General features: G+C 71.3%; 2 protein-coding genes across 2 annotated transcripts in view; one reads left to right on the forward strand and one right to left on the reverse strand.

Moving 5' to 3' along the window:
• The window catches only part of SPTBN2 (spectrin beta, non-erythrocytic 2), a gene marked incomplete at both ends in the record, with an annotated part of 28,708 nt that extends 17,706 nt beyond the window's left edge, over nucleotides 1-11,002 (reverse strand). The window contains 10 exon segments of the mRNA XM_082334425.1: nucleotides 15-173; nucleotides 246-363; nucleotides 443-630; nucleotides 1,258-1,370; nucleotides 1,477-1,592; nucleotides 1,865-1,945; nucleotides 2,069-2,160; nucleotides 3,505-3,678; nucleotides 5,447-5,598; nucleotides 10,846-11,002. Of these exon segments, the coding sequence (XP_082190551.1) occupies nucleotides 15-173; nucleotides 246-363; nucleotides 443-630; nucleotides 1,258-1,370; nucleotides 1,477-1,592; nucleotides 1,865-1,945; nucleotides 2,069-2,160; nucleotides 3,505-3,678; nucleotides 5,447-5,598; nucleotides 10,846-11,002 (1,350 nt within the window).
• Nucleotides 11,003-19,615: 8,613 nt separating this feature from the next.
• RCE1 (Ras converting CAAX endopeptidase 1) lies at nucleotides 19,616-24,350 on the forward strand (the record flags this gene model as incomplete). Its single annotated transcript, XM_082334446.1, has 8 exons — nucleotides 19,616-19,824; nucleotides 21,361-21,463; nucleotides 21,559-21,642; nucleotides 21,714-21,792; nucleotides 22,112-22,279; nucleotides 22,356-22,427; nucleotides 23,845-23,907; nucleotides 24,021-24,350. 8 exons carry the CDS (start codon nucleotides 19,616-19,618, stop codon nucleotides 24,242-24,244), a joined length of 1,002 nt encoding a protein of 333 aa, XP_082190572.1. The 3' UTR covers nucleotides 24,245-24,350.
• Between the last annotated feature and the right edge of the window lie 36 nt (nucleotides 24,351-24,386).

Raw genomic sequence — 24,386 nt, forward strand, 5'->3', positions numbered from 1 at the left:
CCGCCGGCCGGCACCTGGGAGACGAGGCGCTGGTTCTCGCTCAGCCAGGTCTCCCTCATGGCCGCCTTACGGTCGAACCGCGCCGCCAGCTGCTCCAGCTTCTCCTGCCGGATGAGCTCGGTGCGCAGCGCCAGCTCCCGCTCGTGTTCCGCCTTCTCCAGCCGCTCCCAGGCCTGCCGAGACGACTCCCCGTCAGCCCCCCCGGCACCGCACCGCCACCGCCACCGTCCCCGTCCCCGTCCCACCTTGTTGATGTCGGAGATGAGCTTCCCCTCCCGCGGCACGTAGACCTTCTGGTTGTTGGCCCGCATCCGGCTCTGGACGGTGAAGAGCAGCACCTCCAGGTTCCCCTTCTCCATGAACCTGGGGGAGAGGCGCCGCTGAGCCCCCCGGGGCCCCCCAGCCCCGCCGGGGCGCAGGGGGGGCCGTCGCGGGGGCTCACTTGGGGGGCTTCTCGACGGTGCGGTAGGTGTTGAAGGCCTGGAGCTGGTTCTGCACGCCGGGCAGCGCGTTGGCCAGCTGCCGGTCGTTGAGGGTGAGGATGGTTTGCTCGATCCAGCCCAGCAGCTCGCCCGCCAGCTCCTCGTACTTCCCCACCAGCTCCTCCGCCTCCCGCGCCGCGTCCAGCACCTGCGCCACCGTCCGTCTGTCCGGCTGCCGGCCCCCGCCCGGCTCATCCCGCCAGCCATCTGCCCGCCACCTGCCCGCGCTCCGTCCTGCCGGATCCCTGCCGGGCCGCTGCCCGGCCGTCTGTCCAGCCCTCCGTCCGGCGTCCGCCTCCTCCCTCCTGCCCTCCCGCCGGCCGGCTGTCTGGCCGTCCATTTGGGCACCCATTCGGCTGTCTGTCCATCTCTTCTCTCCCTCCCTCTAGCCAGCCGTCCATCTGTCCATCCACTTGGGCTCTCGTGTACCTATCCGTCCATCTCCTCTCTCCATCTGTCTGTCTGTCCATCCCCTCCACCTAGCTGTCCATCTCCCCCCTTTCCCCATCTGTCTGTCCATCCGTTTGGGCACCCATTTGGCTGTCTGTCCATCTCCTCTCTCCCTCTTCCTATCCATCTGTCTGTCCGTCCATCCCTTTGTCCTCCCCTCCACCTAGCTGTCCATCTCCCCCCTCTCTCCGTCCGTCTGTCCATCCCTTTAGGCCCTCATTCACCTTCTTCCTCCATCCATCTGCCCCCCGTTCACCTCTCTGCCCATCTCTCCCTCCCTCCAGCCCTCCGTCCGTCCGTCCGTCCGCCCCCTCCGCCCCGTCACCTTCCCGATGCGCTTCCCCTCCACCGCCAGCGCCTTCATCTTGGAGAAGTAGTGGTAGAAAGTGGCCACGTAGGTGATGATGGACTTCTCGTCCGGCTGGTCCACGTTGACGTCTGCGGGGAGCGGAGCGGCAGGGGTGAGCGCAGCCGGCCCCCGCGGCCCCCCGCGCCCCCCACAGCCCCCCCAGAGCCCCCCCCGAGCCCCCCGGCTCCTCCTCACCCTCGGGGTCCAGCAGCTTGGTGAGGCCAAGCTCGCGCTCGGCCAGGTTGAAGGCGCTTTGCAGGTTGTAGTGCGCGTTGCAGCGCCGCAGCGCGTCCATGTCCACCAGGTCCGGCCTGGGCAGCGGGAGAGCCTCAGCCCCACGGCGCCTGCCCCACGGCCCGCCCCACGGCCCGCCCCGCGCCCCACATCCCCATCCCGCACCCCACGTGCTGCGCCCCACAGCCCGCATCCCGCATCCCGCATCCCACGGCCCGCATCCCGCATCCCACGCGGACGTCACCGTGCGCCCCACGGCCCCCGCCCTCTGCCCCACGGCCCCTGCCCCACGCGGACGTCACCGTGCGCCCCACGGCCCCTGCCCCACGCCCTCGCCGCCGTGCCCCACCTGTGCTTGTGGATGATGGCGTTGAAGGCCAGCCCGTCCCGCCAGCTCGTGGTGAAGTTGTGCACGTTCACGTTCGGGTACCTGCCAGGCGCTGGAGTCAGGGCTCAACCTGGGACCCCCAAGACCCCCCAGGACCCCCCAGGGCCCCCCAGGACCCCCCTGGGACCCCCTGGGACACCCCAGGACCCCCTGCTCCACGCTCACCCCGCCGTCTTCATCTGGCACCAGAGCAGCAGTGCGTCCTTGGCCGACTTCTTCTCCTTGTTGTCCTCCGTCTCCACGCTGATGTCCTGGATCTGGGGGGAGCAGCGCGGGGTGAGTGGGGGCCCCCAGACCACCCCACGGCTGGGGACGGGTATGGGGGGGGTCCCAGCTGGGGCAGGGGGCTCCAGGGTGGGGGCGCAGACCCACAGCAGGTGCAGGGACACCGTAGTGGGTTCAGGGACCCTCACAGTGGGTGCAGGACCCCCATGGTGGGTGCAGGAACCCCGCAGCAGGTTCAGGGACCCCCATGATGGGTGCAGGACCTCTACGGTGGGTGCAAGACCCCCGTGGCAGATGCGGGGACCCCGCAACAGGCGCAGGGACCCCACAGTGGGTTCAGGGACCCCCACGGTGGGTGCAGGACCCCCATGGTGGGTGCAGGGACCCCGCAGTGGGTGCAAGACGCCTGTGACACACACAGGGACCCCCATGATGGGTGCAGGACCCCCACAGTGGGTGCAAGACCCCCGTGGCAGATGCAAGGACCCCACAGTGAATGCAGGGACCCCCACAGTGGGTGCAAGACCCCATGGCGGGTGCAGGAACCCCACAGCAGGTTCAGGGACCCCTGTGATGGGTGCAGGACCCCCACGGTGGGTGCAAGACCCCCGTGGCAGATGCAGGGACCCCGCAACAGGCGCAGGGACCCCACAGTGGGTTCAAGGACCCCCACGGTGGGTGCAAGACCCTCGTGGCAGACGCAGGACCCCTGCAGTAGATGCAGGGACCCCCACGGTGGGTGCAAGACCCCATGGTGGGTGCAGGAACCCCGCAGCAGGTGCAGGGACCCCTGTGATGGGTGCAGGACCCCCACGGTGGGTGCAAGACCCCCGTGGCAGATGCAGGACCCCTGCAGTAGATGCAGGGACCCCCACAGTGGTGCAAGACCCCATGGCGGGTGCAGGAACCCCACAGCAGGTTCAGGGACCCCTGTGATGGGTGCAGGACCCCCACGGTGGGTGCAAGACCCCCGTGGCAGATGCAGGGACCCCGCAACAGGCGCAGGGACCCCACAGTGGGTTCAAGGACCCCCACGGTGGGTGCAAGACCCTCGTGGCAGACGCAGGACCCCTGCAGTAGATGCAGGGACCCCCACAGTGGGTGCAAGACCCCATGGTGGGTGCAGGAACCCCGCAGCAGGTGCAGGGACCCCCGTGATGGGTGCAGGACCCCCACGGTGGGTGCAAGACCCCCGTGGCAGATGCAGGGACCCCGCAACAGGCGCAGGGACCCCACAGTGGGTTCAAGGACCCCCACGGTGGGTGCAAGACCCTCGTGGCAGACGCAGGACCCCTGCAGTAGATGCAGGGACCCCCACGGTGGGCGCAAGACCCCCAGGGTGGGTGCAGGGACCCCCGCGGCAGAGGCGGCGGTACCTGGAAGCGGAGGATGATGGTCCAGACGAGGCCGAGGGTGAGGCGGTGGTTGCCATCCACGATGTCGTGGGAGCCCACGTTCTCCAGGTGCACCCGCTGCTCCTTGAGGAACTGCAGCGCCTTGTCCACGTTCTCCAGGCAGTGGATCCGCATCCGGCCCTTGGTGGGCTTGGGCTGGAGGGGGCAGGGGCAGGATCAGGCCCCCCGGAGCACGGGGAGGGGGGCCCGGGGGCTGGGAGGCCCGGGGAGGGTCACCTGGGGTGCTGGGGTCCTGGGGAAGGGGTCCTGGGTGTGGGGGTCCCAGGGAAGGGGTGCCTGGGGGCTGGGGTCCCGGGGAGGGGGTCCTGGGTGTGCGGGTCCCAGGGAAGGGGTACCTGGGGTCTGGGGGTCCCAGGGAGGGTCACCTGGGGTGCTGGGGTCCTGGGGAAGGGGTCCTGGGTGTGGGGGTCCCAGGGAAGGGGTGCCTGGGGGCTGGGGTCCCGGGGAGGGGGTCCTGGGTGTGCGGGTCCCAGGGAAGGGGTACCTGGGGTCTGGGGGTCCCAGGGAGGGTCACCTGGGGTGCTGGGGTCCCAGGGAGGGGGTCCTGGGTGTGGGGGTCCCAGGGAAGGGGATGCCTGGGGGTCCTGGGGAAGGGGTCCTGGGTGTGGGGGTCCCAGAGAAGGGGTGCCTGGGGGTCCCAGGGAAGGGGTACCTGGGGGCTGGGGTCCCGGGAACGGTCACCCGGGGTGCTGGGGTCCCGGGGAAGGGGTCCTGGGTGTGGGGGGTCCCAGGGAAGGGGTCCTGGGTGTTGGGGTCCCGGGGAAGGGGGTGCCTGGGGGTCCCAGGGACGGGGGTCCTGGGTGTGGGGGGTCCCGGGGAAGGGGGTGCCTGGGGGTCCCAGGGACGGGGGTCCTGGGTGTGGGGGTCCCAGGGAAGGGGTCCTGGGTGTTGGGGTCCTGGGGAAGGGGGTGCCTGGGGCTCCCAGGGATGGGGGTCCTGGGTGTTGGGGTCCCAGGGAAGGGGGTGTCTGGGGGTCCCAGGGACAGGGGTCCCAGGTGTGGGGGGTCCCAGGGACAGGGGTCCTGGGTGTGGGGGGTCCCAGGGATGGGGTCCTAGGTGTGGGGGTCCCAGGGACGCGGGTGTCTGGGGGTCCCAGGGACGGGGGTCCTGGGTGTGGGGGTCCCAGGGAAGGGGGTCCCAGGTGTGGGGGTCCCAGAGAAGGGGGTATCTGGGGGTCCCAGGGATGGGGGTCCTGGGTGTGGGGGTCCCAGGGAAGGGGTCCTGGGTGTGGGTGTCCCAGGGAAGGGGGTGTCTGGGGGTCCCAGGGACGGGGGTCCTGGGTGTGGGGGTCCCAGGGATGGGGTCCCAGGTGTGGGGGTGTCCCAGGGAAGGGGGTGTCTGGGGGTCCCAGGGACGGGGGGTCCTGGGTGTGGGGGTCCCAGGGATGGGGTCCCAGGTGTGGGGGTCCCAGGGAAGGGGGTGTCTGGGGGTCCCAGGGATGGGGGTCCCAGGTGTGGGGGTCCCAGGGACGGGGGTCCTGGGTGTGGGGGTCCCAGGGAAGGGGTCCCAGGTGTGGGGGTCCCAGGGACGCGGGTGTCTGGGGGTCCCAGGGATGGGGGTCCTGGGTGTGGGGGTCCCAGGGATGGGGTCCCAGGTGTGGGGGTCCCAGGGACGCGGGTGTCTGGGGGTCCCAGGGATGGGGGTCCTGGGTGTGGGGGTCCCAGGGATGGGGTCCCAGGTGTGGGTGTCCCAGGGAAGGGGGTGTCTGGGGGTCCCAGGGACGGGGGTCCTGGGTGTGGGGGTCCCAGGGAAGGGGTCCCAGGTGTGGGGGTCCCAGGTAGGGTCACCCCAGCGCTGGGCTCCCAAGAAAGGGACAGCCAGACACCGGAGAGCCAGGGAAGGGGGTCCCTGAGGGTGCCCATGGAGGGGGGGTCCCCGTCGCAGGGTGGGGGTCCCCGCTCACCAGCTGCTCCCCCGAGAGCACCTCCAGCAGGCGCAGCAGCATGCGGCCGTCCCGCAGGTCGCTGTACAGGTCCCCCAGCCGGCAGGTCCCCCGCGCCAGGTGGGAGTTCACCCACTTGGTGAAGGTCTTCTTCTGCACCGCCTCGCGCTCGTCTGGGGGGGTGGGGGGGTGGGGGGGGGTGTCAGAGACCCCCACCCCCGGCCGGAGACCCCCACCCCAGCCGGAGATGGGGGGCCAGGACTCCCAAGCCAGGGCAGCACCGTGAGACCCCCCGTTTTGGGGCAGCACCGGTGGGACCAGCGAGCCAGGTAACGCACCCCACAACTGAGGGGGGGGGGTCCTGGGGGTCGTCCCCCCCCTTTCCTCTGCCCCCCAACTCAAGGGACCCAGGCATCCGGGCCCCCCTGATGGGGGGGGGGGGCTGTCTGGGGGGGTGCTTGGCTCCCCGCGCCAGCCGTGCCCGGCGCCGGCCCCCGGATTAGCAGTAAGAGGATTTGGGGCCGGATTGTGGGGGGCCACAGGGGGCTGGGGGGGGGATTGGGGGGGGCTTCAGGGGGGATTGGGGGGCATTGAGGGGTTTTAGGGGGGCTGCAGGGAGGAATTGGGGGGTTTTGGGGAGGGTATGGGGGGATTGAGGGGTTTTGGGGGGCCTGCAGGGGGGATTGGGGGGTTCTGGGGAGGCTATGGGGGGATTGAGGGGTTTTGGGGGGCCTGCAGGGGGGATTGGGGGGTTTTGGGGAGGCTATGGGGGGATTGAGGGGTTTTGGGGGGCCTGCGGGGGGGATTGGGGGGTTCTGGGGAGGTTATGGGGGGGACTGGGGGTTTTGGGGGGACACAGGGGGCTGTGGAGGGGGATTGGGGGGTTTTGGGGGGGCTTCAGGGGGGATTGGGGGGCATTGAGGGGTTTTAGGGGGGCTGCAGGGAGGAATTGGGGGGTTTTGGGGAGGGTATGGGGGGATTGAGGGGTTTTGGGGGGCCTGCAGGGGGGATTGGGGGGTTCTGGGGAGGCTATGGGGGGATTGAGGGGTTTTGGGGGGCCTGCGGGGGGGATTGGGGGGTTCTGGGGAGGCTATGGGGGGATTGAGGGGTTTTGGGGGGCCTGCGGGGGGGATTGGGGTGTTCTGGGGAGGCTATGGGGGGGGACTGGGGGGGTTTGGGGGGACACAGGGGGCTGTGGAGGGGGATTGGGGGGTTTTAGGGGGGCTGCAGGGAGGAATTGGGGGGCTTTGGGGAGGGTATGGGGGGATTGAGGGGTTTTGGGGGGGCCACAGGGGGCTGTGGGGAGGATTGGGGGGTTTTGGGGGGCTGCTGGGGGGATTGGGGGGCTTTGGGGGGGCCGCAGGGGGTCTTGGGGGGCCGGGGGAGCTGCAGAACCCCCGTGCCCTGGGACCACCCCGGGCTGGAAAAGCCAGGAGGTGCTGGGGGTGGAGGCACACGCGTGTGCGCCGCGGCGCGGGACCCCCCGCCGCGCACACGCGTGTGCGCCGCCAGCCGGCGCGCGGCAGGGTGGGCGAACGCGCGCGTGCCACCGGGCGCGCGAGGCCTGGCCCGGGCGAAGGCGCCACCCGGTCACGCGAGCGGGCGGCCACGCGGGATCGCGGCGCACACGCGTGTGCGAGCGTGGAGCTGCGCCCGAAGGTGAGGAGGGGACCCAGGCGTCCGCGCCCGGGCCCCCTCCCCGCCCCGGGGAGGGGGGGGACCCCGGCGTCCGGGGGTGTCGGGCGTCGCCCCGCGGCGTTTGGGTGTGCCGGTTTCGGGGTGCGGGTGCGGTGGTTTCAGGGAGGTTCGTGGGAACCTGGAGGGATCTATAGGGTCTGGGGGGGGCGGGGGGGAACCTATAGGGTCGGGGGGGGGGTGTGTGGAACTGGGGGGGGTAGCTGCAGGGTCTGGGGGGGACCCAGAGGGACCTGGGGGGGGGGGGGGCACATGCATGGCCTGAGGGGGCACCTATAGGGCCTCAAGGGACACCTATAGGGCCTTGGAAAAAATCTATAGGGCCCGGTGGGGTCTATAAGGCCCGGGGGGGGGTCTATAGGACCCGGGGGTGGTCTATAGCTATAGGGCCTGGGGGGGGGTGTCTGTAGGGCCTGGGACGCGTCTGTAGGGCCGAGGGGGTGTCTATAGGGCCGGGGGGGGGTCTATAGGGCCTGGAGGGGTGTCTATAGGGTCCAGAGGGACCCATAGGTCCTGAGAGGACCCTGGAGGCACCTGTGGGGCTCCCCATAGGGACTGGGGGGAGACAGGCAGGACCTATAGGGCCAGAGACTACAGGGGCGGGCGGGGGGGTGTCTATAGGGTCCGGGGGGCACCGCCGGGGACGGGGAGGAGCTGGGGGTGACCCCCAGGCTCTGGGGAGCCCTATAGGGGCTGGCGGCACCTATAGAGGTGACCTACCGGGGGTCACCTATAGGGACCGGGGGGGCACAGAGGGATTTTGGGGTGCACAGAGGGATTGGGGGGAGCACAGAGGGACCTGGGGGGGGCACAGAGGGATTTGGGGGGCACAGAGGGATTTGGGGGGGGCACAGAGGGAGCTGGGGGGGGGGAAGAGAGATTTGGGGGTGTACAGAGGGATTTGGGGGGGCACCGAGGGATTTGGGGGGGCACCAAGGGATTGGTGGGGCACAGAGGGACCTGGGGGTGCACAGAGGGATTTGGGGGGCACAGAGGGATTTGGGGGGGGCACAGAGGGAGCTGGGGGGGGGAAGAGAGATTTGGGGGTGTACAGAGGGATTTGGGGGGGCACCGAGGGATTTGGGGGGGCACAGAGGGACCTGGGGGTGCACAGAGGGATTTGGGGGGCACAGAGGGATTTGGGGGGGGCACAGAGGGAGCTGGGGGGGGAAGAGAGATTTGGGGGTGTACAGAGGGATTGGGGGGGCACCGAGGGATTGGGGGGGGCACCAAGGGATTGGTGGGGGCACAGAGGGACCTGGGGGTGCACAGAGGAATTTGGGGTGCACAGAGGGACCTGGGGGGGGCACAGAGGGACCTGGGGGGGGGCACAGAGGGATTTGGGGGGGCACAGAGGGGGCCTGTGGGGACGGGGGGGACCCAGGGGGACTGGGGGGGACTCGGGGGGCTCCCGCAGGGACAGGGGGGTCCCCGTCCCCCCTCTCACCTTGGAGCTGCTGGAAGCGTCCCTCCAGGACGCCGGGGCCGGCGGCCGGGCCGAAGCGGGGGGCTGCGGGGGGCGCGGGGGGGCGGCGGGCCATGGCGGGGGGCGCGGGGGGCCGGGGGGGGGGCCCGGGGGGGGGGCCCGGGGGGGGGCGGGCGCCGCGGCGGGGCCGCGCGGGCGAGGGCGGCACCGGGACCGACGGCAAAACAGGTCGGGCGGCCGGGCGTGCGCGCGGGCACGCGTGTGCAGGCGTGCGGGCGTCGGCGTGCGCGCGGGCACGGGCGGCTGCGGGTGCCTGCGCACACGCGCGTGTCTACGTGTGCATGCGTGCGCACCGGCGGCGGCACGCGTGTGCGTGTGCGGCTGCAGGTGCCCGCGTGCACGTGTGTGCAGGGCCATGCGTGTGTGTGCACGTGCATGTGGCTGCAGGTGCCCGCGTGCACGTGTGTGCAGGGCCATGCGTGTGTGTGCACGTGCATGTGGCTGCAGGTGCCCGCGTGCACGTGTGTGCAGGGCCATGCGTGTGTGTGCAAGTGCGTGTGTGGCTGCAGGTGCCTGTGTGCACGTGTGTGCAGGGCCATGCGTGTGTGTGCACATGTGCATGTAGCTGCAGGTGCGTGCTTGCACGTCCATGCGTGTGTGTGCATGCGTGTGTGACTGCAGGTGCCTGCGTGCACGTGTGTGCACGTCCATGCGTATGCGTGCATGTGCGTGTGGCTGCAGGTGCCTGCGTGCACGTGTGTGCACGTCCATGCGTATGCGTGCATGTGCGTGTGGCTGCAGGTGCCTGCGTGCACGTGTGTGCATGTCCATGCGTGTGCGTGCATGTGCGTGTGGCTGCAGGTGCCTGCGTGCACGTGTGTGCACGTCCACGTGTGTGTGTGCATGTGCGTGTGGCTGCAGGTGCCTGTGTGCACGTGTGTGCACGTCCATGCGTGTGTGTGCACATGTGCATGTAGCTGCAGGTGCGTGCTTGCACGTCCATGCGTGTGTGTGCATGCGTGTGTGACTGCAGGTGCCTGCGTGCACGTGTGTGCAGGGCCATGCGTGTGTGTGCATGCGTGTGTGACTGCAGGTGCCTGCGTGCACGTGTGTGCACGTCCATGCGTGTGTGTGCATGTGCATGTGGCTGCAGGTGCCTGCGTGCACGTGTGTGCACGTCCATGCGTGTGTGTGCATGTGGCTGCAGGTGCCTGTGTGTATGTGCGTGCCCATCCACGCATGTGCGTGCACGTGTGCGTGCGCGCACATCTGTGTGCATCCATGTGTATGCGTGCGCACGCGCGTGTAGCTGTGCGTGCACGCGTGTTCAGCTGCGTGCGCATGGCGTGCGTGCAGGTGCGTGCACGTGTGCCCACAGGCGTGTGCATGCGTGTTCATGCAGCTGCGTGCACGCGTGTTCCCAGGCGTGTGCGTGCGTGTGCACCTGCCTCCACGCGTGTGCGCGCCCCGGGGGGGGTCGGGGGGTGCGGGGGGGGGGAGTCCCCAGGGCCCCCCCCTCCATCCTCCTGCCCCCCCCCCCGCTTTTTGGGTCCCCCCCCCCGTTTTAGGGTGCTCCCCACATTTTGGGTGCTCCCCTATATTTTGGGGTGCTCCCCCTGGTTTTTGGGTCGCTCCCCCTATATTTTGGGGTGCTCCCTATATTTTGGGGTGCTCCCCCTATATTTTGGGTGCTCCCCCCTATATTTTGGGGCACTCCCCATGTTTTTAGGGTGCTCCCCCCTATATTTTAGGGTGCTCCCCCATTTTGGGGCACTCCCCCCTATATTTTGGGGTGCTCCCCCCGGTTTTTGGGTGCTCCCCCCTATATTTTGGGGCGCTCCCCATGTTTTTAGGGTGCTCCCCCATTTTGGGGCACTCCCCCCTATATTTTGGGGCGCTCCCCGTGTTTTTTTGGGTGCTCCCCCCTATATTTTGGGGCGCTCCCCATGTTTTTAGGGTGCTCCCCCATTTTGGGGCACTCCCCCCTATATTTTGGGGCGCTCCCCATGTTTTTTGGGTGCTCCCCCCTATATTTTGGGGTTCTCCCCCTGGTTTTTGGGTGCTCCCCCCTATATTTTGGGGCACTCCCCATGTTTTTTGGGTGCTCCCCCTGGTTTTTGGGTGCTCCCCCCTATATTTTGGGGTGCTCCCCCCATTTTGGGGCACTCCCCCCTATATTTTAGGGTGCTCCCCCTGGTTTTTGGGTGCTCCCCCCTGTTTTTAAGCCCCCCCTCCCCCAGTCCTGGGGTCCCCTCCCTTCCCCCCCCCCCCCCCCCCATTTTTTGGGGTGCCCCCCTACCCGCCAGCGCCTTGATGCGGGAGCGCTCGAAGCGCCGGGCCGAGCTGCCTTCATGGTCGCCCTCCTCCTCCTCCTCCTCGGCCCCGTCCCAGCGGTTGTTGACGTCGCCGTACTGCCGCTGCAGCTCCAGGCTGTCGTAGGCCGGGGGGGACAACATGGCCGCCCTGGGGGGGGGCCCTGTCACCTGGGGGGGGCCCTGGCACCTGGGGGGGGCCTGGCACCTGGGGGGGGGGGCCCTGGCACCCTGGGGGGCGGGGCTGGCACCTTGGGGGGGGGGGGCCTGGCACCCGGGGGGGGGGGCCTGGCACCCGGGGGGGGGGGGGCCTGGCACCTTGGGGGGGGCCTGGCACCCTGGGGGGGAGTCTTGTCACCTTGGAGGGGGGGCCCTGGCACCTTGGGGGGGTCCTGTCACCCTGGGGGGGGGCCTGGCACCTTGGAGGGGGGGCCCTGGCACCCTGGGAGGGTCCTGTCACCCTGGGGGGGGCCCTGGCACCTTGGAGGGGGGGCCCTGGCACCCTGGGGGGGGTCCTGTCACCCTGGGGGGGGCCCTGGCACCTTGAGGGGGGGCCCTGGCACCCTGGGGGGGGGTCCTGGCACCTTTGGGGGGGGGTCCTGGCACCTTGGGGGGGAGCCCAAAGGGGGGGACGTGGAGGGGGACAGTGCAGGGACATTGGGGGGGGCAAGTGAAGGGCAGGTGCAGCCTGTGAGGGACCCCCCCCCAACTCAGGAGGGACCCCCAAAACCAGGACGGACCCCCCCCTAAACCAAGAGGGACCCCCCCCATCCTTTCTGGGGACCCCTGACCCCCCAGGGACACCCCCAAATCCACCCTGGGGACCCCGACCCCCCCCAGGGATGCCCCCATCCTTCCTAGGGACCCCTGACCCCCCCGAGACCCCCCCAAATCCTTTCTGGAGACCCCTGACCCCCCCAAGCCTCTCTGGGGACCCCCGACCCCCCCCAAGCCCCCCCAAATCCCCTCTGGGGCCCCCTGACCCCCCCCTCGGACCCCCCTCATCCTCCGGTCCCCATCCCCGTGCTGGGAGCGGGGGGGTCCCGTCCCCGGGGGGGTCCCCACCCCCGTGCTGGGGGGGGTCCCATCCCGGGGGGGGGTCCCGTCCCCATCCCCGGGGGTCCAATCCCGGTGCCCCCCCCCCCCCTCACGCGTGTCCCCCGTCCCCCCCCCGCGCCGGCCGGCACTTAATGCTCTTAGTGCGGGGATCAGCGGCCGGGCCCCCCGCGCCCCCCCGCGCCGGGTCCCTCGGGGGGGGGGGGGGCTGGGCATGCGGGACACGAACACGCGTGTCGGGGGGGGGGGGGGGGTCCCCAGCAAGGCCCCGCAGCGCCGGCGGGACAAAGCGGGGGGGGGGGACACGGAGGCGGGGGGGGGGGGACACGGGGAAGGGGGGAACGGGGACGGGGAGGGGGTCACGGACACGGAGGGGGGGGTCACGGAGGCGGGGGGGGGGGGGGGGGGCCCTGCCCGGTGCTGCGGGGTGCGGAGCGGCTGCCGCAGTGCCGGGGAGACCGGGAAGGGGGATGCGGGGCTCGGGGGGATGCGGGGCTCGGGGGGATGCGGGACCGGAGCGGGGGGGGGGGGGGGGATGCGGGGCTCGGGGGGGCCCGGGGGGGTCCCTCCCGGTGTGTGTGTCCCCCCCCCCCCGGCCTCTCTCTGTCCCCGCCGCCCCGGCCCGGTCCTACCTGCGCGCTGCGGTGGCGGAGCGGGCTGAGGCCGCGGCAGCTCATCACACCCGCGGCGGCGCGGCCGGGAGGGGCGGGGCCAACGTGGGGGGCGGGGCCAACGTGGGGGGCGGGGCCACGGAGGGGGGGGAACACCGGGGTGGGGGGGAAGCTGCCCCGCATCCCCCCCCCCCCCGCCGCCGTCGCCATGGCAACCCCCGGCTGGCACTGCCCCCCCCCGGCCCGGTTGCCATGGCGACGGTTCCGCTGGCCCCGCCCAGGGGAGGGGGGCGCTGCCCCCGCCGTTGCCATGGCGACCCGCCCCTCCCCTGGGAAGGGGGGGGGGCTGTCCCTCGTGCCCCCTCTCCTCCGCGCCGCCAGGGGGCGCTGTCGGGAAGGGGGTGGGGGGGGGCGACATGGCGGACGAGGCCGTGCGGGAGGTGCGGGGGGGGCCGGGGGTCCCCAGAGAGGATGAGGGGGGTCCTGGGGGTCCCTGGGGGGGCCAGGGGTCCCTAGGGAGGATGGGGGGGTCCTGGGGAGGGCGGGGGTCCCTAGGGAGGATGAGGGGGGTCCTGGGGAGGGCGGGGGTCCCTAGGGAGGATGGGGGGGTCCTGGGGGTCCCTGGGGGGGGTCAGGGGTCCCCAGAGAGGATGAGGAGGGGTCTTGGGGGGGGGTCAGGTCCCCAGAGAGGATTGGGGGGGCTTGGGGGGTCCCTGGGGGGGTCAGGGGTTAGTAAGGAGGATGGGGAGGGGGTCTTGGGGGGGCTCAGGGGTCCCTAGGGAGGATTGGGGGGTCCGGGGGGGGTCAGGGGTCTCCAGAGAGGATTGGGGGGGGCTTGGGGGGGTCAGGGGTCCCTAGGGAGGATTGGGGAGTCCGGGGGGGGTCAGGGGTCCCTAGGGGAGATGAGGGGGCTTGGGGGGGTCCCTGGGGAAGATGGGGGGGTCCGGGGGTCCCCTCCACCCCTCCCTGCGCCCGCAGGTGCTGGAGCGGCTCCTCCTGGGGCTGCAGCCCCCCGACAGCGGGGAGCCCCGGCGGGGGACCCTGCTGGTGGCCCTGACGGCGGAGGGGGACGCGGGGGACACGGGCCGGCCCCGCTGCACCGTCACCGGTACCTGGGGGGGTGGGGGGACCCCGACACCCCCCTGTCCCCGCAGCGGGGGCTGAGGGGTCCCCAACGCCCCCTCGTCCCCGCAGTGGCAGCCGCCGGGGAGCTCGGCCGCCATGTCAGCGCCGAGGGGCTGCGCGGAGGTAGGAGACGTCCCCGACCCCCCCCGCCGCGGACCCCCACCCGCATGGGGGGGGCCTCACTGTGCCCCCCCCCCCCCCCCCCCCCGCAGCCACCCCGGGGGTGCTGGAGCTGCCGGGGGTCCCCTGCGCCCCCGCCCCGTGCTGCGGCCGGATCCTGCACCGAGCCCGGCTGCGGGCGGCGTTCCGGGTGAGTCTGGGGGGGCCCCCCCCCGCCCTCCTTCCCCGCACCCCGGGGTGACCTTGGGGGGGGCGAATCGGGGCCGGGGGCCCCCCGGGAGCACCGGCCCCCGCCGCAAGTAGGGCGGGTGGATAAATATAGCCGGGGCGGCCTGGTTTTGGTGGGGGGGGACGGCAGAACGGGGGCACCGGGGGCGGGCTGGGCCCCCAAACTGGTCCCAGTCCCTTGGCGGGGCTGGGTTGGATGCCCAAACTGGTCCCAGTCCTATGGCGGGGCTGGGTTTGTCCCCCAAACTGGTGCCAGTCCCTCGGTGAGGTTGGAATGGTCCCCCAAACTGGTCCCAGTCTGTTGGCTGGGGCTGGGTTTGTCCCCCCAAACTGGTCCCAGTCCCTTGGCGACTCTGCTCCCCCCAGCTCAGCCCCCGCCCCGGCTCGCTGGCGCCCGCCTGTCTCTCGCTGCGGCGGTTCCTGCACAAGACCAGCCTGGTGCGCCCCGAGGTACCGTCACCGCGGCGGGGACGGGGGGGGACCCTGGGGTGCACCCATGGGTGGGGGGGGTCCCCGCGCTGACCCCCGCCTCCCCCCAGGTCGAGTTTCACTTCTGCGTCAGCGTGGACGGAGCCGTGGCCTCGCACGCCTACGGGTGAGCCCCCCGGGGACACCCCCGCCTTGGGGACAGCACCCACCCCGGGGACACCCCCGCCTTGGGGACACCCAGGGGACACCCCTCACCCCGGGGACACCCCCGCCTTGGGGACAGCACCCACCCCGGGGACACCCCCACCCTAGGAACACCCAGGGGACACCCAGGGGACACCCCCACCTTGGGGACGCCCAGGGGACACCCCTCACCCTGGGGACACCCCCACCTTGGGGACACCCCTCACCCCGGGGACAGCACCCACAAAGGGGACACCCCCGCCTTGGGGACACCCAGGGGACACCCCTCACCCCGGGGACACCCCCGCCTTGGGGACAGCACCCACCCCGGGGACACCCCCGCCTTGGGGACACCCAGGGGACACCCCTCACCCCGGGGACACCCCCGCCTTGGGGACAGCACCCACCCCGGGGACACCCCCGCCTTGGGGACAGCACCCACCCTGGGGACACCCCCACCCTAGGAACACCCAGGGGACACCCAGGGAACACCCCCACCTTGGGGACGCCCAGGGGACACCCCTCACCCTGGGGACACCCCCACCTTGGGGACACCCCTCACCCCGGGGACAGCACCCACAAAGGGGACACCCCCGCCTTGGGGACACCCAGGGGACACCCCTCACCCCGGGGACACCCCCGCCTTGGGGACAGCACCCACCCTGGGGACACCCCCACCCTAGGAACACCCAGGGGACACCCCCACCTTGGGGACGTCCAGGGGACACCCCTCACCCCGGGGACAGCCCCACCTTGGGGACAGCACCCACAAAGGGGACACCCCCACCTTGGGGACACCCAGGGGACACCCCTCGCCCTGGGGACACCCCCACCTTAGGGACAGCACCCACCTTGGGGACACCCCCCACCTTGGGGACACCCAGGGGACACCCCTCACCCTGGGAACACCCAGGGGACACCCAGGGGACACCCCCACCTTGGGGACACCCAGGGGACACCCCTCACCCTGGGAACACCCCTCACCCTGGGGACACCCCCACCTTGGGGACACCCCCACCTTGGGGACACCCAGGGGACACCCCTGCCCTGGGGACACCCCCACCTTGGGGACCCCCCTGCCCCAGGGACACTCCCCACCCGGTGGCTCGTCCCTCTCAGGGACGGGGACGGGGGACGGGGACACGGGGGGGGTCCCAGCCCGGTGCCAGCCCCGTCCCCGTGTCCCGCAGCCCAGAGAGCGCCGCGGCGCTGGCGGGAGCGCGGCTGCGGGTCCAGAGCCGGCACTTTGCACCGTAGGGCGGGGACGGGGACAGGACGGGGACGGGGACAGGGATGGGGACAGGGATGGGATGGGGACAGGGACGGGGACAGGGACAGGATGGGGACAGGGATGGGATGGGGACAGGGATGGGATGGGGACAGGGACGGGGACAGGGACAGGATGGGGACAGGGATGGGAAGGGGATAGGGACGGGACAGGGACAGGGATGGGATGGGGACGGGGATGGGGACAGGGACAGGATGGGGACAGGGACGGGATGGGGATGGGATGGGGACAGGGTTGGGATGGGGACAGGGACAGGGATGGGGACAGGGACAGGGATGGGATGGGGACAGGGACAGGATGGGGACAGGGACAGGGATGGGATAGGAACAAGGACAGGGACGGGGACAGGGACAGGATGGGGACAGGGATGGGGACAGGGACGGGATGGGGACAGGGACGGGATAGGGATAAGGACAGGGATGGGGACAGGGACAGGTACAGGATGGGGACGGGGACAGGACAGGGATGGGATGGGGACGGGGACAGGGATGGGATGGGGACAGGGGTGGGGATGGGACGGGGATGGGGACAGGGATGGGATGGGGATGGGATGGGGAAGGGACAGGGACAGGACGGGGACAGGGATGGGGATGGGATGGGGATCCTGGGGGTCAGTGGGACAGGGACGGGATGGGGACAGGGACAGGGACGGGGATGGGGACAGAATGGGGATCCTGGGGGTCGGCGGGACGGCGATGGGGACAGGGCCGGGGTGCTGAGCACCCCGGGGGCCGGTGGCCGCGGCCCCCTCCTCCCCCACCTCTCCCCCTCTCCAGGCCGGCGCCCGCCGGGGGTGCCCCCCCCTGCAGCCGCATCCACCCCGCGCCGGGCCCCCCCGTCCGGCTGCGCGTCCCCCCGCCCGCCGCCGCCGCGGGGCTGGGGGGGGAGCTGAGCGTCCTCCCCGCCGCCGCCTTCTGCCCCTGCCTCCGCCCGGCGCCCAACCTGCCCACCCGCCTCGCCGCCGTCGCCATATCCCGGGGGTCCCGGGGGTCCCCGGCCTGGGGGGGGGGGGGGGGACGCACAGGACCAGGCCGTTGTCCTTGACCTTGGCCACTTGTTCCTCTACGACCCGGCGGGGCTACCGGCCACGCCGCCCCGGCCGCGGCTCTTCCAGGATCCCTCCTGGCTGGCGGACTGGGAGCGATTCGGCTTCGCCGCGACCCCCGTCGCCCAACCGGAGGGCGAGGAAGGTGCGGGGGGCTGCGGGGCGGCGGGGGGACCCGCCGGCGGCAGCACCCCCGGCGCCCCGTCCTGTCCCCGCAGAGCCGGTGACCCCCGATGCCACCTACGCGGTGCGGCGGGCGGCGGGCGGCGCGGAGGGGGACCCTCACCCCCAGACCCTCCTGCTCTTCCTCTTCCTCCGCCACGAGGATCCCTTCCAGGTGTACGACGCCGGTGCGTGGGGTGGCCCCGCGGTTTGGGGGGGCGGCCCTGGGGTCCACAGGTGTCCCCACCCACGGCCTGGGGGTGGCCCCATGTCCTGGGGGTGTCCCCATGGTCTGGGGGTGTCCCCATGGCCCAGGGGTGTCCCTGTGGTCTGGGGGTGTCCCCATGGTCTGGGGGTGTCCCTGTGGTTGGGGGGTGTCCCCATGTCCTGGGGGGTGTCCCCATGGTCAGGGGTGTCCCCATGGTCAGGGGTGTCCCTGTGGTTGGGGGGTGTCCCCATGGCCCGGGGGTGTCCCTGTTGCAGTCTGAGGGTGTCCCCATGTCCCGGGGGTGTCCCCATGGTCTGAGGGTGTCCCCATGGCCCGGGGGTGTCCCTGTGGTCTGGGGGTGTCCCCATGGCCCAGGGGTGTCCCTGCTGCGGTCTGGGGGTGTCCCCATGGTCTGGGGGTGTCCCCATGGCCCAGGGGTGTCCCTGCTGCGGTCTGGGGGTGTCCCCATGGTCTGGGGGTGTCCCCATGGCCCGGGGCTGTCCCCATGGTCTGGGGGTGGCCCTGTAGCCCAGGGACGTCCCCAACTGTCCCCTGTGTCCCCCCCCCCCCCCCCGCGGTGACGGCCGCCCTCCCCAGTCACCCGCCGCCTGCTGCTGGCCCACCTGGACCAGACGCTGCTGAGCAGCCGCCCGGCGCTGGCCCGCGGCCTCCGCACCCTCGTCCACCCCGCGCTGGAGGAGCTGCGCCGCCGGCACGCGGTGGGCACCGGCGGCGGGAGCGGGGTGCGGCCGGGGGCCACCGGCGCACCCTGAACCCCCCCCCAATTTTGTCCCACCCCGCAGGGCCAGGAGCGGCTGGCACGGTCACTGCCCGTGGCGCTGGACGCGGTGACGGCCGTGGTGGCCGGCAGCACCAGCGCCCGCTTCCGCCGGGCCTGCCTGCGCGCCATGCAGGTGCGGGGGGACCCCAAAAGTTGGGGGGGGGGGGGGGTTTCACCCCTCCCCACCTTCCCCCCGTGTCCCCGCAGGTCGAGGACACCCCGGCGCTGGCGGCGGCCGCTCGGCGGAGCTTGGCCGAGGTCGCCCACCGGCGCTTGGTGCCCTGCGCCTCCTGCGAGACCCCCGGCGCGGCGGCGGCGGCGGGGGACGCCGGGCGCGGTGAGGGACGGGGCGGGACGGGGGGGCCCCGTCCGCGGAGGGGACGGCGGGAGGAGGAGGAGGAGGAGGAGGAAGGCAGCGAGGGGCAGGTGGGGTAACGCAGGGGACGGCCTGAGGGATGGGTGTCCCCGTGCCGGCCCAGTTCAACCAGTTCACCCAGTTCACTTGGTTCCAGCTGGTCCTGGCAGCGCCCGGGACTGGCACCCACAGCCCAGTTCACCCAGTTGGTCCCAGTTCCCTCAGTCGGTCCCAGTTCCTCCAGATGGTCCCAGTTCCTCCAGATGGTCCCAGTTCTCCCAGTCAGTCCCAGTTCCCCCCATTGGTATTTGTTCCTCTAGTCAGTCCCAGTTCACCCAGTTGGTCCCAGTTCCCTCAATCGGTCCCAGTTTCCCTCATTGGACCCACTTCCCTTGGTTGGTCTTGATTCCCCCAGTCAGTCCCAGTTCCCCCAGTCGGTCCCAGTTCCTCCAGATGGTCCCAGTTCCCCCATTGGTTCCAGTTCCCCCAGTCAGTCCCAGTTTCCCCAGTTAGTCCCAGTTGTGCCAGTTGGTCCAAATTCCCACATAGGTCCCAGTTCCCCCAGTTGGTCCTGGTTCCCCTAGTCAGTCCCAGTTCTCCCAGATGGTCCCAGTTCTCCCAGTCAGTCCCAGTTTCCCTCATTGGACCCAGTTCCCCCAGTCATTCCCAGTTCCCCCAGTCAGTCCCAGTTCCTCCAGTCAGTCCCAGTTCCCCCAGTCGGTCCCAGTTCCCCCATTGGTCCCGGTTCCCCCAGTCAGTCCCAGTTCCCCATCCCAGTAACCCCACCAGCTCCAACTCCCTTCCCCACCCAGTTCCCATCTCCTCGCCCCGCCCCCTCGGCTCCTGACCCCGCCCTCCGCTCCCGGCCCCGCCCCTTTCCCGCTCACACAGCGTCTGACCACGCCCTCCGCTGCTGGCCACGCCCCTTTCACCCGCCCTCTCCAGACCCTATCGCGCCCGCAGCGCCTGGCCCCGCCCCCTCGACTCATGACCCCGCCTTCCTTTCTTGGGCCCCGCCCCTTTCTCCGCCCCACCGCGCCTGGCCCCGCCCCTTCCCCCGCCCCTCTCCAGACACTACCGCGCCCGCGGCGCCTGGCCCCGCCCCCGGTGTGCCTGGCCCCGCCCCCGGGCGCCTGGCCCCGCCCCCGGCCCCGCCCCGCGGCGCCATGGCGGTGTCGGAGGCGGCGGGCGGTTCGCCCTGGGCCGCGGCCGCTCCGGGTCGCGCCGGGCCGGCGGCGGGAGCGGGAGCGGCACCGGGAGCGGGTCCGGCCCCCGCCGCCGGCCCCGGGCCTTGCTGGGCCGCCGTGCTGGCCTGCCTCAGCCTGGCCTGCTCCTACGTCGGCAGCCTCTACGTCTGGGGCAGCCCCCTGCCGCGGTACGGGGCGCTGGGGGGGAGCGGGGGGGCTGGAGGGTACCGGGGGGGTCTGGAGGGTACCTGGCGGGGTCTATAGGGTACCTGGGGGGTCTGGAGGGTACCTGGGGGGATCTATAGGGTACCTGGGAGGGTCTGGAGGGTACCTGGCGGGGTCTATAGGGTACCTGGGGGATCTGGGGGTTACCTGGGGGGGTCTGGAGGGTACCTGGGGGGGTCTGGGGGGTACCTGGGGGGGTCTGGGGGGTACCTGGGGGGGTCTGGAGGGTACCTGGGGGGGTCTGGGGGGTACCTGGGGGGTCTGGAGGGTACCTGGCGGGGTCTATAGGGTACCTGGGGGATCTATAGGGTACCTGGGGGGATCTATAGGGTACCTGGGGGGGTCTGGAGGGTACCTGGGGGGGTCTGGGGGGTACCTGGGGGGATCTATAGGGTACCTGGGAGGGTCTGGGGGGTACCTGGGTGGTCTGGGGGGGTCTATAGGGTACCTGGCGGGGCCTGGAGGGTACTTGCGGGGGTCTGTAGGGTACTTGGGGGGATCTATAGGGTACCTGGGGCGTCTGGGCAGTACCTGGGGGGGTCTATAGGGTACCTGGGAGGGTCTGGGGGGATCTGTAGGGGGCCTGGGGGGGCCTGAAGGGTACCTGGGGGGGCTGGGGCATCTGGAGGGTACCTGGGGCGTCTGGAGGGTAGCTGGGGGGGCCTGGAGGGTACCTGGGGAGATCTATAGGGTACCTCTGGGGTCTGGAGGGTACCTGGGGGGTCTATAAGGTACCTGGGTGGTCTGGGGGGACCTATAGGGTACCTGGGGGGATCTATAGGGTACCTGGAGGGTACCTGAGGGGGTCTGGAGGGTACCCACGGGGGGTCTGGGGGGCCTATACAGTATCTGGGGGTGTCTGTAGGGTACCTGGGGGGGTCTGTAGCATACCTGGGGGGGGTCTGGAGAGGTCTATAGGGTACCTGGAGGAGTCTGGGGGGTCTGGAGAGTACCTGGGGTCCTGGGGAGGCCTGTAGGTTCCTAGGGGGTGTCTGGGGGGCCTATAGGCTACCTGGGGGGGTCTGGGGGGTCTGTAGGTTACCCACAGGGGGTCTGGGGGGGTATATGGGATACCTGGGGGGGTCTGTAGGATACCTGGGGAGGGTTTGGGGGGTCTATAGGGTACCTGGGGGGAGTCTGGAGGAGTCTATAGGGTACTTGGGGGAGGTCTGAAGGGTCTGGGGGGTACGTGGGGGAGGTCTGAGCAGTCTGGAGGGTCTATAGGGTACCTGGGGGGGGCCTGGGGAGTCTATAGGGTACCTGGGGGGGGGGCTGGGGGGTCTGTAGGGTACCTGGGGGGTCCTGGCAGGGCTTATAGGGTACCTGGGGGGTCTGGGGTGCGTTGAGGGTACTTGGGAGGGGGCCTTCAGGGGATTGGGGGCTTATAGAGTACATAAGGGGGGCTGTGGGGTCCCAGGGGAGCTCCTCGGTGCCCGTGGGGTGGGGGGTGCTATCGGGGCCAGCCCCCCCACCCCGCGCTGACCCCCACCCCGCCGCAGGGACCACCCCTCCGTCATCAAGCGACGTTTCACCAGCGTCCTGGTGGTCTCGGGGCTCTCCCCGGCCTTCGTCTGGCTCTGGAAGGAGCTGACGGGCATCAAGGTGAGGTTGGGGGGGACCCCAATTTGGGGGGGGGGACACGACACGACACAGGACGGACACCCCAAGCGCTGCTGACCCCTCTCTCCTCCCCGCAGCCGGACACCCCGCTGCCGGCGCTGCTGGGGCTGCGTCTGGAGGGGCTGGTGCCGGCCACGCTCCTGCCGCTGCTGCTCACCATGGTAGGTGTGGGGCTGGGGAGGGGGGCGCCGCGCTCCCCCGGCCCCCCCTGAACCCCCCCCTTGCCCCCCAGATTCTCTTCCTGGGACCCCTCATCCAGCTCTCCATGGATTGTCCCTGGCGCTGGCTCGACGGCGTCCGGGTGGCTTTCGGTGAGGGGGGGGACACAACTTGGGGGGGGTCAGGGGACGGCGGGTGCGGGGCCCTAAGTAGGGTGGCGGGTAACGGGGTGGGGGTTATGGGGGGCAGCGGCAGGTTTTGGGGGGCGCGGGTAAGGGGCCGTGGCGGGTTTCGGGGGGTGCTTGGGGATTTGAGCGGCTTAATGGCGAGTTTGGGGGTGGCGGAGGTGGGGTTTTGGGGGGGGCTGTTGGGTCAGGGGAAGGCGAGCGGGGGCAGCGGGTTTTGGGGTCAGCGACGGCGGGTTTCGGGGTGCGGCCGTGCCCCCCCCCCACCCCCCGCTCTCTCCCGCAGACCCCCGTTTCTGGGCGTTGTGCCTGGGCGACGTCCGCTGGCTGCGGAACCAAGTGGTGGCCCCGCTGACGGAGGAGCTGGTTTTCCGCGCCTGCATGCTGCCCATGCTGGTGCCCTGCACCGGCCCCGGCCCCGCCGTCCTCGCCTGCCCCCTCTTCTTTGGCGTGGGTGAGTGCGGGCCCCCCCGGGGACCCCCCCGGGGACCCCCAAAACCCACCCTGACGGCCCCTTTCTCGCCCCCCAGCCCATTTCCACCACGTTATCGAGCAGCTCCGGTTCCGGCAGGGCTCCGTCGGCAGCATCTTCATGTCGGCAGGTACCGCCGGTGGCCGGGGAGGGGGCTACGGGGTGTCTTGGGGGGCTACAGGGTGGCCGGGGGGGGCCTTGGGGTGCTGGGGGGGACCCAAGGGGGGATTCAGGGTGAGGAGGGGGTCTGTAGGGTGCTTAGGGGGGAGGATGGGGTGCTTAAAGGACATGCGGAGTGTCTGAAGGGGGAATTTGGGGTTCTCGGGACAATTTGGGGTGTCTGGGGGTGGGATTTGGGGTGTCTGGGGTGGTGTGGGGTGCCCGGAGGGGGGATAAAGGGTGTCTGGGGGGGGGCTATGGGGTGCTTGGGGGGGCCTCAGGGCGCTGGGGGGGGATACAGAGTGTTTGGGGCAGGGTGGGGTGCCCGGGGGGGGATATGGGGTGCCCTAGGGAGCTTGGGGGTGTGGTGTAGGGTGCTTAGGGGACATTTGGGGTGTCTGGGGAGAAATTTGGGGTGTCTGGAGGGGGATTTGGGGTGCCTGGGGGGGATCTGGGGTTCTCAGGGCAATATGGGGTGTCTGGGGGGGGGATTTGGGGTGCCTGGGGGGGGATTTGGGGTCCTCAGGGCAATATGGGGTGTCTGGGGGGGGGATTTGGGTCTCTCAGGGCAATTTGGGGTGCTGGGGGTGGGATTTGGGGTGCTGGGGGTGGGATTTGGGATGCCTGGGCGGGATTTGGGGTGTCTGGAGGGGGATTTGGGGTGGCAGGGGCAGGATTTGGGATGCCGGGGGGGGATTTGGGGTGTGAGGGGCAGGATTTGGGGTGTTGGGGGCAGGATTTGGGGTGCCAGGGGGGGATTTGGGCCTCTCAGGGCAATTTGGGGTGCCAGGGGCGGGATTTGGGGTGCCGGGGGTGGGATTTGGGATGCCTGGGCGGGACTTGGGGTGCCGGGGGGGGGACTTGGGGTGTCGGGGGCAGGATTTGGGGTGCCGGGGGGGGGATTTGGGTCTCTCAGGGCAATTTGGGGTGCCGGGGGTGGGATTTGGGATGCCGGGGGTGGGATTTGGGATGCCTGGGCGGGACTTGGGGTGCCGGGGGGGGGACTTGGGGTGTCGGGGGCAGGATTTGGGGTGCCGGGGGGGGGATTTGGGTCTCTCAGGGCAATTTGGGGTGCCGGGGGTGGGATTTGGGATGCCGGGGGTGGGATTTGGGATGCCTGGGCGGGACTTGGGGTGCCGGGGGGGGGACTTGGGGTGTCGGGGGCAGGATTTGGGGTGCCAGGGGGGGATTTGGGTCTCTCAGGGCAATTTGGGGTGCCGGGGGTGGGATTTGGGGTGCCGGGGGTGGGATTTGGGATGCCTGGGCGGGACTTGGGGTGCCGGGGGGGGGGACTTGGGGTGTCGGGGGCAGGATTTGGGGTGCCTGGGTCAGGATTTGGGGTGCCAGGGGTGGGATTTGGGGTTCTCAGCCGCCCCTCTCCCCCGCAGCGTTCCAGTTCTCCTACACGGCCGTCTTCGGCGCCTACACGGCCTTCATCTTCCTCAGGACAGGTGGGGCGCCTTCGGGGCCGGGGAGGGGGGGACCGGGGCGGGGAGGGGGGGGGGGGTGACGCCCGGCCACGCCAACCCCGCTGTGTCCGTCCGTCTGTCCGTCCGTCCCGCAGGCCACCTGGCGGGCCCGGTGCTGTGTCACTCCTTCTGCAACTCGATGGGGTTCCCGGCGGTGGGGGCGGCCTGGGAGCACCCCCGCCGCCGCGCCCTGCTCCCCTGTTACCTGCTGGGGGTCCTGCTCTTCCTCCTCCTCCTCCACCCCCTCACCGAACCCGCCTTCTTCGGGGGGGCCCCGGCCTGCGCCCCCCGCCCGGGGGCCCCCCCCGCCTGCTCCTGACCCGGGCGCGGGGCGCCCGCCCCGGACCCCCACCCCCCCGACCCCCCCTTTTTATAGGTGCCGCCGGACAGAGCTCTATTTTTGTGATTAAAGTGCTTTAAGGCTTGGTGCGGCTGGGCTGGGAGGGACTGGGATGGGACTG

The sequence above is a fragment of the Platalea leucorodia genome (assembly GCF_965183815.1).
Source record: "Platalea leucorodia genome assembly, chromosome: 34".
NCBI classification, from domain to species: Eukaryota; Metazoa; Chordata; class Aves; order Pelecaniformes; family Threskiornithidae; genus Platalea; species Platalea leucorodia.